General features: G+C 37.1%; 1 protein-coding gene and 1 long non-coding RNA gene across 2 annotated transcripts in view; one reads left to right on the top strand and one right to left on the bottom strand.

The window, feature by feature from the left end:
- LOC308645155 overlaps positions 1–19,698 on the top strand; it is a 321,762-nt gene that overhangs the window by 267,914 nt on the left and 34,150 nt on the right. The window lies entirely within an intron of this gene.
- Positions 1–19,698, bottom strand: part of IQUB (IQ motif and ubiquitin domain containing) — a gene marked incomplete at both ends in the record, with an annotated part of 64,595 nt that overhangs the window by 37,203 nt on the left and 7,694 nt on the right. The window contains 2 exons of the mRNA XM_081287763.1: positions 13,588–13,798; positions 19,433–19,588. Coding sequence (XP_081143889.1) covers positions 13,588–13,798; positions 19,433–19,588 — 367 coding nt within the window. The remainder of the gene's footprint in view (positions 1–13,587; positions 13,799–19,432; positions 19,589–19,698) is intronic.

Genomic DNA, 19,698 nt, shown 5'->3' with positions numbered 1-19,698 from the left:
TGAAAAAAGCAATTCAGTGAGAAAATTATGTCTAAAATCAAATGTTATTAAAATAGTTTAATTTCCACATGCAAAAAATAGGTAAACTTGGAAATTCCAGGATTTAAAGTAAAGCAAAGATATGCTCTCGACCATTCCTATTCAACATTGTATTGAAAGTCCTTGTTAGCTGAATAAGGGAAGCTAAAAAAAGAAAGCATACATATTTGTCTTTATTCACAGATAACATAATTCCTAAGTGCCTATATGGAAAACCAAAGATCCAAAAATTAAGTCCTGGAATTAAAAAGTGAATTTAGCCAAGCCTGAGGATACAAGATCAACATACAGAGGTCAGTTGTGTTCCTTATACTAGAAATAGACAATTGGAATTTGAAATGTAAAAAAGACCACCGTTTAAGACAACACCAAAAAATGAAGCCATTGTGTGTACATTTAACAAAATATGTGCAAGATTTGTATGTTGAAAATTTAAAGTCCTGGTGAAGAAGTCAATGAAGAATGAAGCAATGAAAAGATGTACCATGTTCACAGGTTGGAGACTCAATATTTTTAAGATGTCAGTTCTTCCTAGTTTTATCTATACAATCAACACAATTCCATTCAAACTCCCAGCAAGGTTTTTTGAAAATATCAAAAGGTGACTCCAAAATGGAAGTGGAAATGGAAAGTCAAAAAACTAGAATAGCCGGGCTGGGGATGTGGCTCAAGCGGTAGCGCGCTCACCTGGCATGCGTGTAGTGCGGGTTTGATCCTCAGCACCACATAAAAACAAAGATGTTGTGTCCGCCGAAAACCAAAAAATAAATATTAAAAATTCTCTCTCTCTCTCTCTCTCTCTCTCTCTCTCTCTCTCTCTCTCTCTTTAAAAATAAATAAATAAATAAATAAATAAACTAGAATAGCCTAAAGAAAACCAAAACATGAAGACTCACATTGTTCAATTTCAAGATTAACTAACTATAAGATACAGAGTTAATGTATGTGTGTGTGTGAGTGTGCACATGTGCACCATGTGCACGCATACACACAGAGAACAAAATAGAGTCAAGTAATAGATCCATACAAATGCAGTCAACTGATTTTTGACTGCTATGGTTTGAATGTTTGTGTCCCTCTGGGGGGTGGGGAGTCACATTTTGAACTCCTTGTCCCCAAGGCAATGTTATGAGGAGGAGGTGTGGGAAGCCGTTCTTGCACGTGATTTGAGCTACCTCCCTGGCTGGGTGTGAGGCGCCTAGACAAGCTGTGTCTGAGTCTTCCCCACCCTTCCCCAGGTGCAAGGGCTTGTCCGTGTGGGGGTGTGACTGACCACTGACCTGAAAACCAATCACTGACCCTGACCTTGGAATGCTGCCCCCCTCAACCTTCATTGGATGGAATTTTCCCTTGAATTTTTTGTTCCCCAATAAAAGCTCACTCCCTGACGTTTTTCTCTCTCTCTTGCTGGCCTCTTGTGTAAACCTCACTACCACATCAGGTGGCTAGAGGCAGGAGCTGGGAGGAGCCGTCTCTGAGCTGGGCAAGAAAAAGGTAAATTGAGAATCATGTCTCTTTAATTTGAACTCACTAGTTAATTTCTATGTTTTGAACCTTTATTATGAAGCTAGCATGCAGGTCGCATGGCTGAAGGTGGGTCTTTTGAGAGGTGATCAGATCCTAATGCTGACAGCCTCATGATTAGGATAGCACACTTATATATAGAACAGGCCCAAGCACTTTACCCCTCTACCACAGTGAGAACACAGCAAGAAAGCACCATGTATGAACAAAGAACAGGGCCCTCACCAGACAGCAAACTCTAAAAAATAGCTTTCTGTGGTTTATAAGCTACCCAACAAATAGTATTTTGTTACCACAGACTGAATGGACTAAGATTTTGATGAAGATACAAAGGTGACTCAAGGGAGAAAAGACACTATTTTCAACAAATAATATGGGAACAATTGGATATTCAAAAACAAAACATTCAAAAAATTAAGCTCAGAGTTTCCAACATGGCGGCGGGCGCAGAGAGATCAAGTCTCTGACCTCTTCAGCTGTGCGGGCATAGGGAGTCGTAAACAACCTAAATCTGTTTGCTCAGGATCACTAGGCAATGCTGAGCTGACGTGGATCTGGGGCAAACAGTCTGGGCCTCTCAGAACACACACTGAGCCCGGATCGGCTGAATTCAAGCTCCCTTTTGCCTGCTTCCCGCAGACAAACAGCTGTGACTCAGCACTAATCCATCCGGCTGAAACAACTGGTCAGCCCTTCTCATCCTACGGAGGTAAATGCCTACCGAGCCTTCATAGGTAGTGGCCACAGGTTTGAAACGGGGCTTGGGAGAGACAGTAAGGACCCACCCGTTGCATTGGTCGCCAGGCAAAGGGAAACGAACTGTCGCCATTTGCAAGAGACACCACCATGGCAGAGAACTGATGTCATCAGACTGCGGCGGAGGAGATAACTTCATTGAAACCTGCGGCTACAGGTGTGTAATTCCCTAGCCTTCCCTCTCCACACATCGGGGAAACCTTAAGGGCCCCTCCCAGCTCTCCCATGAGCGCGATAGCCAGCCCGAGGGAATCAGAGGTGGCGCGGGACTCGCGGCGGGGAACTACCGCTCCCACCAGAGCTGACTGCTGAGGTCTCTTGCACCAGCTACCGGGGGCGTGGCTACTGGAGGGCAAGTAAAATTCGCTGAGGATTCTCAGCCCCAAGCTCTACAAACTTAGGGTCTGAGGGAATGGCAAACTGGAAGAGTGTCCCAGTCGTTCATGAAAACAGGGCTCCGGGGAGCAACAGACCTGGCGTGTAGCCAGTATTGTGGTGAGCGGCACCCGTGAGAGGGGCCTGGCTAGAGGAAAAGTGGGAAGTGACTAGACACAAGAGGAGGCCCTAGGCACTCAGGATTGGAGACTCGCCCAGTCTGGGAGGAGGAGCTGCTGCACAGTGATTGGTTCCCGCGTATTGACAGGAGAAACTTGGCCTGGTGGGCACAGCGCCACCTACTGGAAGTGAAGTTAATCAAACTCTAAGACTGCATTTATTAGTTTTTTTTTCTTTTTTTCTTTTCTCTTTTTTTTGATTTGGGTTTTTCTTTCATTTTCATTTTTCTTTCTTGTTGTTTTTTAAATTTTTTTTACAATTTTTTTAATTTAATTTTTTTTCTTCTAATTTTAATTTTAATTTTTTTATTATTTTTTTTATTTTTTTTTCTTTTTTTATTTCCTATTTTTTTCTTATTTTGTCTTTTCATTTCTCTTATCCCTCCTTCCTTGAATTCTACCTGCTTACTCTCATTCTCTTTAGAGACTTCTTCCCTTCCCTTCTAATACCTTTCCTCCCAAGCATCTAATAAATTTATAGGAGTAAACAGTAATTCATCAGTCAAGCAGAACAAGAAGTAACATGAGCAGCTTCAAAAAGCAAGGAAGAAAAGGACTAAAAAAAAATGCAGGACAGCCTAAATATTCAGGAGGACCTAGAGTCATCAGAAAAATGGTCATATAAAGAACTCAAGGAACACCTTAGACAGATGGAATGGAACCTTAAAGAGGATACAAGACAGCAAATTCAAGCAGCAAAAGAACACATTGAGAATGAATTACATAAACAGAAAAAAGAAGAAGTTAAGCATCTCTATCAGGAGATAGAGATTATAAAAAATAATCAAACAATAATTCTAGAAATGAAGGAAACGATAAACCAAATTAAAAACTCAATTGAGAGTATCACTAACAGAGTGGAGCAAGTAGAAGCCAGAATGTCAGATAATGAAGACAAAATATATCATCCTGAAAAGAGTCTAGCCAACTCAGAAAGGCTGGTAAAAAATCACGAGAAAAACATCCAAGAGTTATGGGATAACATAAAAAAACCAAACTTACGAGTCATCGGGATAGAAGAAGGTACAGAGATTCAAACCAAGGGAATGAGTAACCTGCTGAATGAAATAATTACAGAAAACTTTCCAGAAATAAAAAATGAAACAGATATACAAATTGAAGATGCATACAGGACACTGAGCACACAAAATCACAGTAGACCAACGCCAAGACACATTGTTATGAAGATATCCAATATACAGAACAAAGAGAAAATATTAAAAGCTACAAGAGAAAGGAGACAGATTACATTCAGGGGTAAACCAATAAGATTAACAACGGATTTTTATCATAGATGCTGAAAGCAAGAAGGTCATGGAACAATGTATTTCAAACACTGAAAGACAATGGATGCCAACCAAGAATTCTGTATCCAGCAAAACTAAGCTTCAGGTATGACAATGAAATAAAAATCTTTCATGATAAACAAAAGTTAAAAGAATTTGCAGCCAGAAAACCAGCATTGCAAAGCATTTTGAGCAAAACACTACACGAGGAAGAAATGAAAAACAATAACCAAAACCATCAGTGGGAAGTGCCTCAGTAAAGACAGAGGGTGAGGTGAAAGATAATCATGGAGAAACAAACTAAATTTTTTTAAAAAAGGATAAATAATCAAACATGGATGGAAGTACAAACCATATATCAATAGTAACTCTGAATGTTAATGGCTTAAACTCTCCAATAAAGCGACATAGTCTGGTATCACGGATTAAAAAAACAAATCCAACAATATGCTGCCTCTAGGAGACACATCTGATTGGAAAAGACATACACAGGCTGAAGGTGAAAGGATGGGAAAAAACTATACCACGCACATGGTCCTCGCAAGCAAGCAGGGGTGGCCATACTCATATCGAATAAAATCGACTTCAAGACTAAGTTAATCAAAAGGGATAAAGAAGGTCATTATATACTGTTAAAAGGAACCATTCACCAACAAGACATAACAATTATCAATATTTACGCACCAAATAATGGTGCTGCGACATTCATAAAAAAAATTCTTCTCAAATTCAAGAATCAAATAGACCACAACACAATAATTATGGGAGACTTCAACACACCACTCTCACCATTGGACAGATCCTCCAAACAAAAGTTGAATAAAGAAACTATAGATCTCAATACCACAATCAATAACCTAGACTTAACTGACTTATATAGAATATATCAACCATCATCAAATGGCTATACTTTTTTCTCAGCAGCACATGGATCCTTCTCAAAAATAGACCATATATTATGCCATAGGGCAACCCTCAGTAAATATAAAGGGGTGGAGATAATACCATGCATTTTATCTGATCATAATGGAATGAAACTGGAAATCAATGATAAAAGAAGGAAGGAAAAATCCTACATCACATGGAAAATGAACAATATATTACTGAATGATCAATGGGTTACAGAAGACATAAAGGAGGAAATCAAAAAATTCTTAGAGATAAACGAAAATACAGACACAACATATCGGAATCTATGGGACACAATGAAAGCAGTTTTAAGAGGAAAATTCAACGCCTGGTGGTCATTCCTCAAAAAAAGAAGAAACCAACAAATAAATGAGCTCACACTCCAACTCAAAGCCCTAGAAAAGGAAGAGCAAAACAACAGCAAATGTAGCAGAAGGCAAGAAATAATTAAAATCAGAGCAGAAATCAATGAAATTGAAACAAAAGAAACTATTGAAAAAATTAACAAAACTAAAAGTTGGTTCTTCGAAAAAATAAATAAGATCGACAGACCTTTAGCCATGCTAACGAAGAGAAGAAGAGAGAGAACTCAAATTACTAACATACGGGATGAAAAAGGCAATATCACAACAGATGCTACAGAAATACAGAAGACAATCAGAAATTATTTTGAAAACCTATATTCCAATAAAATAGAAGATAGTGAAGACATCGATAAATTTCTTAAGTCATATGATTTGCCCAGACTGAGTCAGGAGGATACACACAATTTGAACAGACCAATATCAATGGATGAAATTGAAGAAGCCATCAAAAGACTACCAACCAAGAAAAGCCCAGGACCAGATGGGTATGCAGCGGAGTTTTACAAAACCTTTAAAGAAGAATTAATACCAATACTTTTCAAGTTATTTCAGGAAATAGAAAAAGAGGGAGCTCTTCCAAATTCATTCTATGAGGCCAACATCACCCTGATTCCGAAACCAGACAAAGACACCTCAAAGAAAGAAAACTACAGACCAATATCTCTGATGAACCTAGATGCAAAAATCCTCAATAAAATTCTGGCGAATCGAATACAAAAACACATCAAAAAAATTGTGCACCATGATCAAGTAGGATTCATCCCTGGGATGCAAGGATGGTTCAATATACGGAAATCAATAAATGTTATTCACCACATCAATAGACTTAAAGATAAGAACCATATGATCATCTCGATAGATGTAGAGAAAGCATTTGACAAAGTACACCATGCCTTTATGTTCAAAACATTAGAAAAACTAGGGATAACAGGAACTTACCTTGACATTGTAAAAGGTATCTATGCTAAGCATCAGGCTAGCATCATTCTGAATGGACAAAAGTTAAAGGCATTCCCTCTAAAATCCGGAACAAGACAGGGATGCCCCCTATCACCACTTCTATTCAATATAGTTCTCGAAACACTGGCCAGAGCAATTAGACAGACGAAAGAAATTAAAGGCATAAAAATTGGAAAAGAAGAACTTAAATTATCACTATTTGCAGGTGACATGATTCTATACCTAGAAGACCCAAAAGGGTCTACAAAGAAACTACTAGAACTAATAAATGAATTCAGCAAAGTGGCAGGATATAAAATCAACACGCATAAATCAAAGGCATTTCTGTATATCAGTGACAAAACTTCTGAAACGAAAATGAGGAAAAACACTCCATTGACAATATCCTCAAAAAAAATAAAATACTTGGGAATCAACCTAACAAAAGAGGTGAAAGATTTATACAATGAAAACTACAGAACCCTAAAGAGAGAAGTAGAAGAAGATCTTAGAAGATGGAAAAATATACCCTGTTCATGGATAGGCAGAACTAACATTATGAAAATGGCGATATTACCAAAAGTTCTGTATAGGTTTAACGCAATGCCAATCAAAATTCCAATGGCATTTCTTGTAGAAATAGATAAGGCAATCATGAAATTCATATGGAAAAATAAAAGACCCAGAATAGCAAAAAGAATTCTAAGCAGAAAGTGTGAATCAGGCGGTATAGCGATACCAGATTTCAAACTATATTACAGAGCAATAGTGACAAAAACAGCATGGTACTGGTACCAATACATGCGGGTGGCCCAATGGTATAGAATAGAGGACACAGAGACTAATCCACAAAGTTACAACTATCTTATATTTGATAAAGGGGCTAAAAGCATGCAATGGAGGAAGGATAGCATCTTCAACAAATGGTGTTGGGAAAACTGGAAATCCATATGCAACAAAATGAAACTGAATCCCTTTCTCTCGCCATGCACAAAAGTTAACTCAAAATGGATCAAGGAGCTTGATATCAAATCAGAGACTCTGCGTCTGATAGAAGAAAAAGTTGGCTCCGATCTACATATTGTGGGGTTCGGCTCAAAATTCCTTAATAGGACACCCATAGCACAAGAGTTAATAACAAGAATCAACAAATGGGACTTAATTAAACTTAAAAGTTTTTTTCTCAGCAAGAGAAACAATAAGAGAGGTAAATAGGGAGCCTACATCCTGGGAACAAATTTTTACTCCTCACTCTTCAGATAGAGCCCTAATATCCAGAGTATACAAAGAACTCAAAAAATTAGACAATAAGATAACAAATAACCCAATCAACAAATGGGCCAAGGACCTGAACAGACACTTCTCAGAGGAGGATATACAATCAATCAACAAGTACATGAAAAAATGCTCTCCATCTCTGGCAGTCAGAGAAATGCAAATCAAAACCACCCTAAGATACCATCTCACTCCAGTAAGATTGGCAGCCACTATGAAGTCAAACAACAAGTGCTGGCGAGGATGTGGAGAAAAGGGTACACTTGTACATTGCTGGTGGGACTGCAAATTGGTGCGGCCAATTTGGAAAGCAGTTTGGAGATTCCTGGGAAAGCTGGGAATGGAACCACCATTTGACCCTGCTATTGCCCTTCTTGGACTATTCCCTGAAGACCTTAAAAGAGCATGCTACAGGGATACTGCCAAATCGATGTTCATAGCAGCACAATTCACAATAGCTAGACTGTGGAACCAACCCAGATGCCCTTCAATAGATGAATGGATAAAAAAAAAATGTGGCATGTATACACAATGGAGTACTATGCAGCAATAAAAAATGACAAAATCATAGAATTTGCAAGGAAATGGATGGCACTAGAGCAGATTATGCTTAGTGAAGCTAGCCAATCCCTAAAAAACAAATACCAAATGTCTTCTTTGATATAATGAGAGCAACTATGAATAGAGCAGGGAGGGAGAGTAGGAAGAAAAGATTAACATTAAACAGAGACATGAGATGGGAGGGAAAGGGAGAGAAAAGGGAAATTGCATGGAAATGAAGGGAGACCCTCATTGCTATACAAAATTACATATATGAGGTTGTGAGGGGAATGGGAAAATAAACAAGGAGAGAAATGAATTACAGTAGATGGGGTAGAGAGAGAAGATGGGAGGAGAGGGGAGGGGGGATAGTAGGGGATAGGAAAGGTAGCAGAATACAACAATTACTATTAGGGCATTATGTAAAATTGTGGATGTGTAACCGATGTGATTCTGCAATCTGCATTTGGGGTAAAATTGGGGGTTCATAACCCACTTCAATCTAATGTATGAATATGATATGTCAAGAGCTTTGCAATGTTGTGAACAACCAATGAAAAAAATTAAGCTCAATATATCATGTCTCATATAAATTTAGTTTGAACTGGATTGTAAATTTAAAACCTTAACCTACACAATTCAAGAATAAAACAAAGGAGAAAAGCTATGCAGCCTTGGGTTTAGAAAGTTTTTAGACACAAATACTAAATGCATGATCCACACAAGAAGAAAATAACAAATGGAACTGCAAGAAAGACTTTTGCTCTGAGACAGATACTGTTAAAAGAATGAAAAGACAAGCCAAATGAAAGAAATGCAAACCTGCCCTGGAGGTTGCGGAAAGGATATCTCCTTCTGTATGACTTGGCTTGATGCCTGTCCTTATCCCTAGCTGCTATTTCTCCTCTGTACTTGGCTTGGGAGATGGGTAATTGGGAAGGTGCAGGTCTTACTTGGATAGGTAGATTCCCACTCTGAAGACCTGAAACATGGCTCAAGTTCATTCTTCTGAGGCTCTTCAGCTGAAACCCTCCTCCTGTGACTCCCCTGGACTCAGACATATCCATCCGCCCTCCAGGTAGCCACTTATGGAGTATCCTGCTGTTCACTTCAAGCTTCTTCCTAACAAACTGCAAGAAATAGCTTTTCTCCAGTTGATTCTATTGAATGGTGAACCCAAGAGGACCTCAGATCACCTTGTTACTTACTCACTGTCTGACAAACACATGTCTCTATTAAAAAAAATCTTGGGAGTGCTATACATCTCAATGCAGCAACACTATCCAGTATCCAAGGCATCTGTGGGCTCCTTCAGAGACCTCTAGTTTCCTGCTTTAGAGAAAGACCCCAATCTACCCTCCTAGGCATGGAGTAGGCAGCAGTCGTTTGTATTCCTCAAACAAAGGGAACATATTCCAAAGCTCCCCTAGAGGACTCTCTTGAAACTCTTCTCACTTGACATGTAGTGAGAATAGCACAACCCTCTGCCCTCACCCCAAAGCACAGCCCACAGTCGTGGCTCCCTCCAAAGAACCTCTTTATAACCTCTTCAAATCCTCCCCCCTTTCCTTTTCAGGTCTTTGATCCTGCTGAATAATCCCTAGGACAAGGAATAGTTCCCAACTCACTTTTTTTGTAAATTATTTCTGAGGAAGAGGGTTGTCTCACATGACAAATATCCTGATGTCATCTACTGGACCCTCTGTGAAAAATGAGGCAGAGTAGTAGTACTGCACACCCTCCAGGAAGGACACAATGAGAAAGACAGAGTGATGAATGCTGGAGAGGACAATGGACCAATTAAAATTTTCATAATCTCCTGTAAGGAGTATAAACTAGTACAATCTTTGTAAAATCATCTAGCAGGATCCACTAAAGCTGAATATATGCCTATGCCACGAATGAGAAATTCTACTCCTAGAAATCCACATCCAAGAGAAATGTACACATATCTTTACCTAAAGACATTTGTGCACCACTACTTGTATTGGACAAAACTGGGGTGGAAAGACAAATCCACAGTACAATTAATATATCAATTGTGGTGCATTCATGGAATGGCATACTCTATAGAAATGAGAATGAACAAACTCACAAATAACAAGGAAAAATCCCATGATAGAGTACTGAATTTTAAAAGCCAGATAGAAAATATTCCTTATAAATAATTCCACTTATATAAAAATTTAAAAATTTTTAATCAACCCCAATTATTTCAGACTTTTGTTGAAATACAGGATACCTAGGTACTTTTGTAGCACCTGTTTTCTTCCTCTATTGTACCTCATGACAATTCAGAGTAGTGAAGGAAGTCACCCTCAACATATTGCTATAAGAAAAAAAGACATAAAAATCAAATGTTGGCTAGAAATGGTCTTGTTTTTCAATACATCTCAGTCACATTTATTTCCTTAACTTGACTTCATTTTGTTTTTACTATAGGAAGACAGCTTGTCTTGAGGAAAAGTGGTTTTCTATTATGAATTTAAACTATATAACTGTCTCTATGAGCCACAAGAGGGCAGCAGTTTCAAGGACCAGAGTTAGGAATATGGAATGAAGAACACTATATTTAATAGAAGAGCTTGTGAAACAAATTTTAACTTATTATTCCAAGTGTTTTAATTTATAATTTTAGAATTGAAGGAAAGTGAGATATGTCTTTCATGTAAAAAAAAATCTTGTTTAACTTTTGTTTTTCTTAATACAAATCGTGTAGATTTATGTGACATATGTGTTCTATTTTGATATGCAAGTTTTGAATAAAATTATTTACCATAAAATAACAATTCACATATACATATAGACCCTGGCACTTTTTAAGTACTTTTATACATATAATGTTTTATATTTTTTACTTTACTAAGCCTTCTGAAATAGATGTGCCAGAAACTATGGAGTCCTTTTTATAGATAAAGGAGCTGAGGCTTAGAAGTGAGTAACTTGTTCTAGCTAACACTAATAATAATTGGAAAAGGCAGAACTTCATTCAACATGTTTTTCAGTATTTTTCAGAGTTGTTTGTTGGACAAACAAAGATAATCAAGGCAACCTTTAGTTAATTCATGTATGAATTTAGATTATTATTATTTTCATGGATCTCTGCTCTAACATAAGGTTAGTTTTATAATTATCCTCCAATACTGACACTTAAATTAACCATTGTTATCATCTCACAGAGAAAATTAAATAGAAATGAAGTTTAAAATAAAATAAACAGTATTCCTAGAGATTAATGATTAGAAGAAAGAGGGTAGCAGATGTACAAGTCTATATGAAGGCTTGAAGTTACCTTAAACACTGTTACACCGAGTTGTAAACATTCCCACATCACTTGATTTTTCTGTTACTGAAGAGATAAGTGTTTGTTAGGCCATGTGTTTATTTATTTTATCTCCAGTAAGTAGGGTATTAGCTCATAGCTATTTAAATACACTCAAAATCCAACACTTAAACTTATATACAATTTGAGAGCATGACGTGAGTAATTGAACTCATAACATAAACCAAAATATCATATAAGGGGGCCGGATGCAGTGGCACATTCCTATAATCCCAGTGGCCCCAGGAGACTGATGCAGGAGGATTTATAGTTCAATGCCAGCCTCAGCAATTTAGTGAAGCCCTGAGCAACTAGTGAGACCCTGTCTAAAAATACAAATAACTGGGGATGTGAGTCAGTAGCTAAGTGGCCCTGGGTTCAGTTTCTGGTTTAAAAAAAAATATGTAAGGAAGTAAAGACAGAAAAAAATCACTTAAAATTAATATTATGAATAATCATAGAAAAGTAAAAGACTAATTTCCTTGAATAAAAAGACCTTGTTCAACTAAAAAAACAAATGACAGGCTATTTTCCATTGTTGCTCTGGGTTTTTTTGTTGTTGTTTCTTTGTGTGTGTGTGTGTGTGTGTGTGTGTGTGTGTGTTACTGAGAATCAAGCCCAGAGTGCTTTACCCTTGAGGTAAATAAACCCTCAGCCCTTTTTATTTTTATTTTGAGACATGATCTTGCTCAATTGCCCAGGTTGGCCTGGAACCTGTGATCTCCTGCCTCCGTGTCCCAAGTAGCAGGCATTTGTCACTGCACCCAACCAAGCCTAGTTTAAAACTCTAAACAGAGGTATAGACACACACACACACACACACACACACACACACACACACACAAAATGGAATATTACTCAGCTATAAAGAACAATGAAATTATGGCATCTGCCAATAAATGGATGAAACTGGAGCGTATCATGTGAAATAAGCCAATCCCCAAAACTAAGGTCAAATGTTCTCTCTAATATTCGGAAGCTAATCCAACATAAGGGCAATGGGAGAGAGAAAAGGGAACAAATGAGAGGGAATTTCATCAAAACAGAGGAAATATTAGTAGATTAGACCAAGGGGACTGAAGGGATGAAGGAGGGATGGGTAAAGGAAGAAGAGTGCAATGAAATCTGACTGCACTTTCATATGTACATACATGAATACAGCACCTTGCATCCCAACATCAAGTTCAGACGTAAGACACTGACTTAAAAAAAAAAAACATAAATTGCAGAAATATCAGTAAAGGGAGGAGAGTGAGTAGAGGGAGGAGGGGGGAAGTGCTGGGGACTGAATAGAAGCAAATTATATTCCCTGCTTTTGTGATTATGTCAAAATGTATCCTCTAGTGTTATAAATAACTAAAAAGAATCAATAAATAAATAAATGTTAAAAGATGTATTGTTATGAATTGTTATTATATAAATGAAAAGGGTAGGGTGAGGATTACGAGATGACAAATAGTATATCCAAGTTATATTGTTAGTCACAATACCCTTGAGTAGTTGACATTTGTCCTGAGATTGGAGGATAGGCCATTGGGAAAGGGCTTCAAGAAAGGCAGAGGTGTGTCTGTCACCCTTTTTCAAGTAACTGAAGCTTTTCATTTACCAGTGACTAACACACATACTGTAGAAGAAATAGGATATAAATCATTCACTATTATTATTATTGGGGGGTTTAAAAGGTATCGTTGAGCACCTTCTCTAAAGAACACAGTCACAGGATGCTGGATTGAGGGATTTAAACAGCTCACCTCTGAGTTCACAAACTGCCCAAAGCATCAGAAAACCAGGTGAGACAGTGCTTTCTCTCTCTCTCACGTGAATATGGATCAAATGACCCAATATACCTAAACTATATAGTTGACACAAAATATGCACATTTGTTAGCATAAAAGCATTTTTAATGTTGTTTCAGCCTTAATTTCTGTCCCAAATGTAAGATAGTATTCATCTAACTTCAGATCAGATTCCCAAGACTTCTCCCTAACATGCCTTTCTTTTGTCTTCAGTAAAACTGTTTACCTATTAATGAAAAATTTCTAAGTTAATATTTTATTTAAAACCTATGTCAAACTTACAGTTTAGTGCATTATAAAGAAGTTCAAAGTCTTCATTTGTTTTAGGATTATGCCTCCGGTGATAGTCCAATTGTGTCCATTCTTCTTTTTCTTTTATTTTCCGTAGTTCTTCTTGGGCTTCCCACTCCAACCTCAACTTTTTCTGTTCTTTTAGTTCCCTTACAAAGACTTTAGCATGCCATTGCCTGTAGTGAGTCTGTATTACTATCGCCTGTATTTAAATTAAAAGGAAATAAAGTGCCTACCATCAACTTTTTGATCAGACAATAAAGAAAGGCAACAATGATTATTTCAATACCAATTCAGCAATAAAACAGTGCTGAGTCTGACTTTAGCTCGGTGTTAGATATTCTTACATATACGAACATAGAAGCCACAGATAATACATGTCACTGCTATTTGTCTTGTAATCTAGCAAATACACCTTCACAGAGGCTGTTAGTATAATGCTTAAGAGCACAGAATCTGGAGTTAGACTTAATTTGAAATTCCTCTCTGCTACTTAGTAAGTAGATTTATTTGGGGCAAGTTTCTTGCCATCTCTTTACTTTAGGACTCTCATAAACAGTGATAACAGTATGCTTAGAAAGTGCTTAGCCTCCCAGGCATGGTAGTGCATGCTTGAAATCCCAGATGCTTGGGAGGCTGATGCAGGAGGATTGCAAATTCAAAGCCAGGCTCAGCAACTTAGGCACTGTCTCAAAAAAAAAAAAAATTAAAAGGGCTTGGGATGTGGCAAAAAAATTAAAAGGGCTAGGGATGTAGCTTGGTGGTTAAGTGCCCCTGAGTTCAATCCCTAGTCAAAAAAGAAAGAAACAGCTTAGCCCAAGTCTGGTACATCACATTACAAATCCTCAATTTATACTATAATTTTTATGAATTTTTTGTTATTTCTAGCTCATCTTAATTTCCATAAGCTAAGGCACATATTTAAAACAAAACTATATTTCCTAAACACATACAGGTATATGTGGAAACCAGCAAGGATTAGATAAAAGAGAGACATAAAGAAGAATTAAATTATATGAAATGGAAAATTATTTGGCAGTATTTCATAGTATTAACCCCTCAAAACTTCATGATATAACAGAGTTTTATAACTTTATTTATAAACTCAAATAAAATGTGGGGAGTTTGCAACAAGATTGAGGACAAAACATGCTGGCACATTTCTTTCCCGCTTCCTAATGTCTGATAATTACAGCAAAATGTGTAAAGCAGAAATCAATAAAGTCAATGGATCATACTGAATGGGTCACCCGAGGGAATAGAAATTTTAAAGAAACCCCTCAAGCAAAGAGACAGATGGAACATACTAAAGAAGGAATCTATAGCCTAGTGGTGCACTGGAGAGACAAGCTAGAAGTCAGACAAGTGGCCCTGGAACTGCTTCATGCCCCAAACTGGCAGATTCTCTGAGCAGAAGGGCAGCCAACCCAGTACCTGCCTGAAAAATGCAAATGGGACATGCTCCTATTAAACAATTTAGGTAAACAGCAACAGAAATATGTACCCCTAGGCAAGAGTGGTTAGTGTACCCAAAGGCTGGTGAGACTGAGGATGTATAGAAACGCCCAATCCAGAAAAATAGCTCCAGCCCAGAATCAAGCCTTATACTGTAAAACCACTGGGATTAGAAAGTGGTAAACATGCTGTTAGCACATTGCATATTAGCAAATTAAGTTCCACGTTTCCAATTCTGTGAATATTTAAGTGAAATTAACAAAGGTGAATTAAAATAGGTTGGAAATCATAACCTAGAACATTTATTTTATTATATTAATTAATATTATTACATATGAGTACTATAATTATATTATTATCTAATTATGCATTATATACTATATTTAAGTTTTTATAGGTATTACACATCTGGGATGATAGAACAAAATGAGTTAAAAATTTCAAGTCTTCTGAGAGTAGATACCCCAGTCTAACCAAGCATTTGAGAAGAGCCAACAAAATAAAAAGCCCCTCACCCAAAAGAACAATTTATTCTTGCTTGAAACAGAATTAGTAGAAGAGTAATTCTCAAAGAGTAGTGGGAAGACCAGCAGTATGGGCATTATCTAGAAAAGTATCAGCAGGCAACCAGCTTCCAGCACCCTCCCCCGGCCCCTTGCCCAGCAGATCACAACAACTCTCCAGGGGATGTGGAAGCTGACGTTTTAGAACCATTTTATTAAAGTAAAATAAAACAGAAAACAAGACTAGAGGTAGTTAATGTTTTCAGTGTAAAAGTCTATCAGTATAAAACAAGATTAAAAACAAAAACCAAAAAAGGACTGTGGAAAAATTTTGAAAATTAAAAAAAAGAAACAATAAAATATGTGTCAGTTTGGGTGGTTATTAAACTTTTAAAATTTATTAAAGACACCAAAACAAGATTTGTTTAAATAACAGGAATTTTCCCCTCTCGTATGTCCATCTGGTCACTGGCGAGCAGTTTAGGGTTGGTAGGAAAGCTCTGCCGCAGCAGTTAACAAATTGCTTCCTACTTGTATGTCTCACTTGGCTGATCCACTTATCATCATCTTCCAGCCAGTAAGTAGTGGGAAAGGAACAAAGAACACTTTAAGAGTAACTCCTGGAAGTGCCTCACATCACTGCCCTGCAGACCCTGTTGTCTAGACTTTAGCTACATGCCCCCCCCCCCCCCGATTTACAAGGGAACTTGGAAATGTCATCTTCTCTGGACAGCCATGTGCCCAGTTAAAGCTTCAGTACATGGGAGAAGGGAAGAAAGAATATTGGCAGAGATTTGTTATAATCTGATCTGCAGAATGTAGAGACTGAGAAGGAATTAATAAGCAGAAACTTAGGTGAGAAAATCTTTTAGCATGCAGAAGGAAAGGTCACAAAAGTTAGAAAGCAATGAAGAGAAAATCAGAAACATGAAAGATAAATCCAGTCATTCCAAAACATGTCGGATACAAGTTACAGACAGAATGAAGAAATTTGATTACAGAAATTACTCAAAATAAAATAGAATAACATTTCCCAAAGCAAGACATGAGTTCTCAGAAAGGGTCCATTACAAAGTTTCAAAGGCAGCATGATAACATTACAAAATACTAAGGATAAAGTGAAAATCCTAAAAGCTCATAGAAAGAGGAAACAAAGAAATTAGAATCAGATCAATATCTGTCAAATATGGCTTCAAAAGTTACAAAGGAAAATAATTCTGAAAATAAACTTGAATCTAACCTTTCAAACCCACTCAAATTAAAACCCACATATGAGGTTCATTCAATAAGGACTTACATGGTTCACTCCCTATGCATAGTCTCTGAAGGAATTACTCGAGAGTATGTTCCAGCAAGAATAATAAATTCAAGCAGGAAAATTAAAGCAGGGAAAAAAGGCTTCAAAAAGACTTATGAAGCTAAATATATTTATTCAGAAAAACAAATATATGTATCAAAGCAAATATTTAATATAACAACTAGAATTATAATTATATTGTAAATTATCTTTACTTATAATTCTAAATCCTCACCGTATAGGAGGAATAGGGGAGGAAAGAAAAAGAAAGGAAGAAAATAAATGCATATTAAGGTTCTGTTCACAGAAAGGAAATACAGTGGGATTATCATGCATTTGGCATAAAAACAAAATAGGCATGTTTAACAATTTTTTAGTAACTAGTAGAAAATGCATATTAACTTGTAAATTACCTACTCTAAATTTTGAAAAAATAAAAACATGAAAAAGCTGATCAAGCCAACAAAAAAGAATAAACAAACAAAAATGATTAGTAAATTAACGAGATGGCAGAAATGAATACAAAAATATCAACCACACATAATATAATCTTGCTTAAAACAAGAACTATTAAGCATTGAATTCTAAAACCTTTTTTAAAAATAAAATGAACATGACCCAAGTGGAAAGGAAATCAATGAGAATAAAAGGACTTATTAAATGGAAATTGACTCCTCGTATAGCCTTTTAACAGTTCACGGCCCACTCCTCACTTTGACCTCCCATAAAATCTCCAACCCATCTTCCAAGATCCTCTGGGGCCAATGTATGTGGGTCTTGATGCCATCCTTCTTGGCAGGCATTTAGATTGTAACTGCTCTAGTAAGCCAAGTTACACACTCCATTTGCTTTACAACTTCAACAAAGTCAACTGATATTTACTCTTCTCTTTTCTCTTATATTCTTTGCTATATATAGGAATTTTTTCCCTTTAATATCATTTTATTGGCATTTGGAAAGTAGTACAGAGAGGGCTACTTCTCTACCTAATATCCTATGTCCTCTATTTCCTCCTACTAAGAAGATCTCAGCTTTCTGGAGGAACAACATATTAATTAATAAATGCACTTAGCATTTACTCCTTCAGGAGGGACATCACAGGACATGGCTCAGGCCAATGACATGAAAGCACATGTCACTGGGTAAGGTTTTCAGGAGGAGGGCTCATGGGTCATGCTCCCTTGACTTCCCTCTTGTTCCTACACAGAATGCAGATGTGATGAGAAGAGTCAACCATTTTGTCACCATACAGTAATACTCTATGCATGGTGAGATTGTAAAAGAGTGGGAAGATAATTGGAGTGCAGGTTCCTGAGGATACAGTAAATTACCATCCAAAACCAGAACAAAAAGAAAGTAAAAATTAGTTTGGACTGAGAAATGAAAAAAAAACACATCACTGTAATAAGTGACACTAATCAAGACAGCCACAAAGCTAACAGGAAACAATATTTCTCCCAAGGATGCTCTGCAGCTATAAAATGTCATAGCAATCCCTCTTTCTTTGAGTAACTATTTTCTTACTCACTGACAGACTTTCTCCTCTCAAATCATAAACTCAAAGAAACTTTATTGCTTGAAATTAGATCAGTAAGAACAAAGCATCCCAGTGTTGTCGAAAAGGCTCTAAATCACCTTGACAGGGAAAGGCAGCCTTGATTTTCAACCACGGGTGCTGAACTTGGAGAACTTCAGAGATAACTTCTATAGCTCTTTTAATTTCATTCCCAAGAGAACAGAATCCTGGTTCACCTTGCAGTCCAGACCTTGATGTTGACCCACTTACATGCTTTAACAGTTTATCAGTTATATTTGATACATACACACCAATTTTAGACATTTGTGTGGATGTTGTATGTACAGCCTTCCTGTATACAGAAGATCAAGAGATTACTTTGCTTAAATTCTACCTGCATTTCAATTTCCCCTGAAATCTCATAACTCTATCTTTTCCCTTGTTGGGTAAATATTAATTTAGATTAAAAACAAAAACTCATCAGGCTGGAGTAACTGGGACTGATAAACCAGGTTCAAAGCTTTCCCTGCAGTGAGTGGTCTCCCTCAGGATGATGACTCCACAGACTTGATTTTTTTGTATTCCAGGTCTGTCTCTCAAAATAATGCTAGGAGGTAGATCCAACTATATGCTCTCTATAAGAGATCAAATAGGTTGAAAGTTAAAAGGTGAAAAAAGATGAATTGTATAAGTGATACCAGTTAGAGTGGCTAACTCTCTTGTGCACTCTTGTTCTATTGAGTTTCAAATAGTCTGGCAAGCTCCCTATATGATTCTACTGTGACAAGGAAGGGTTAAGGCCAAGGGACAGAAGTGTTGAGGAAGCTAATAATAGCCAAAGGTACCTGAGAGTCCCTAAAGACAAGGGAAGGGTTAGGAGCACTTAGGGTCTGGGTTGCTTATACAGAGGGATATTGGAGATAGGTCTGCATTGACTATCCATGAAACATGACCCATACACATATGGGTTCTTACTCAGGCTGGTGTGGCTTAGGAAAACACACACAGAACAACTGGCTTTACATATTTAATTTTTAGAATTTATTCACAATGAAATTATCTTACCGCATTGAATCTTCGAGCATGGTATTGTGCTGCTGAAAAATAATCCCCTGGTTTTAACAGTTTATCAGTTATATTTGATACATACACACCAATTTTAGACATTTGTGTGGATGTTGTATTTGTAGTTTGTTGGAGCTTTTTTCTCTGAGAAACTGTCTAAAGTAAAAACAAAACATTTAGGTAAGTATACATACTTAAACATACTGTAAACACTGACTGTGAAAATACACACATACAACAGACAGAATATTTTTCTACTCAGTCCA

This window comes from Spermophilus citellus, assembly GCF_964194105.1.
Source record: "Spermophilus citellus genome assembly, chromosome: 3".
NCBI lineage: Eukaryota > Metazoa > Chordata > Mammalia > Rodentia > Sciuridae > Spermophilus > Spermophilus citellus.
The sequence above is the reverse complement of the archived record's forward strand: the minus strand, read 5'-3'. Positions and strand labels throughout refer to the sequence as shown.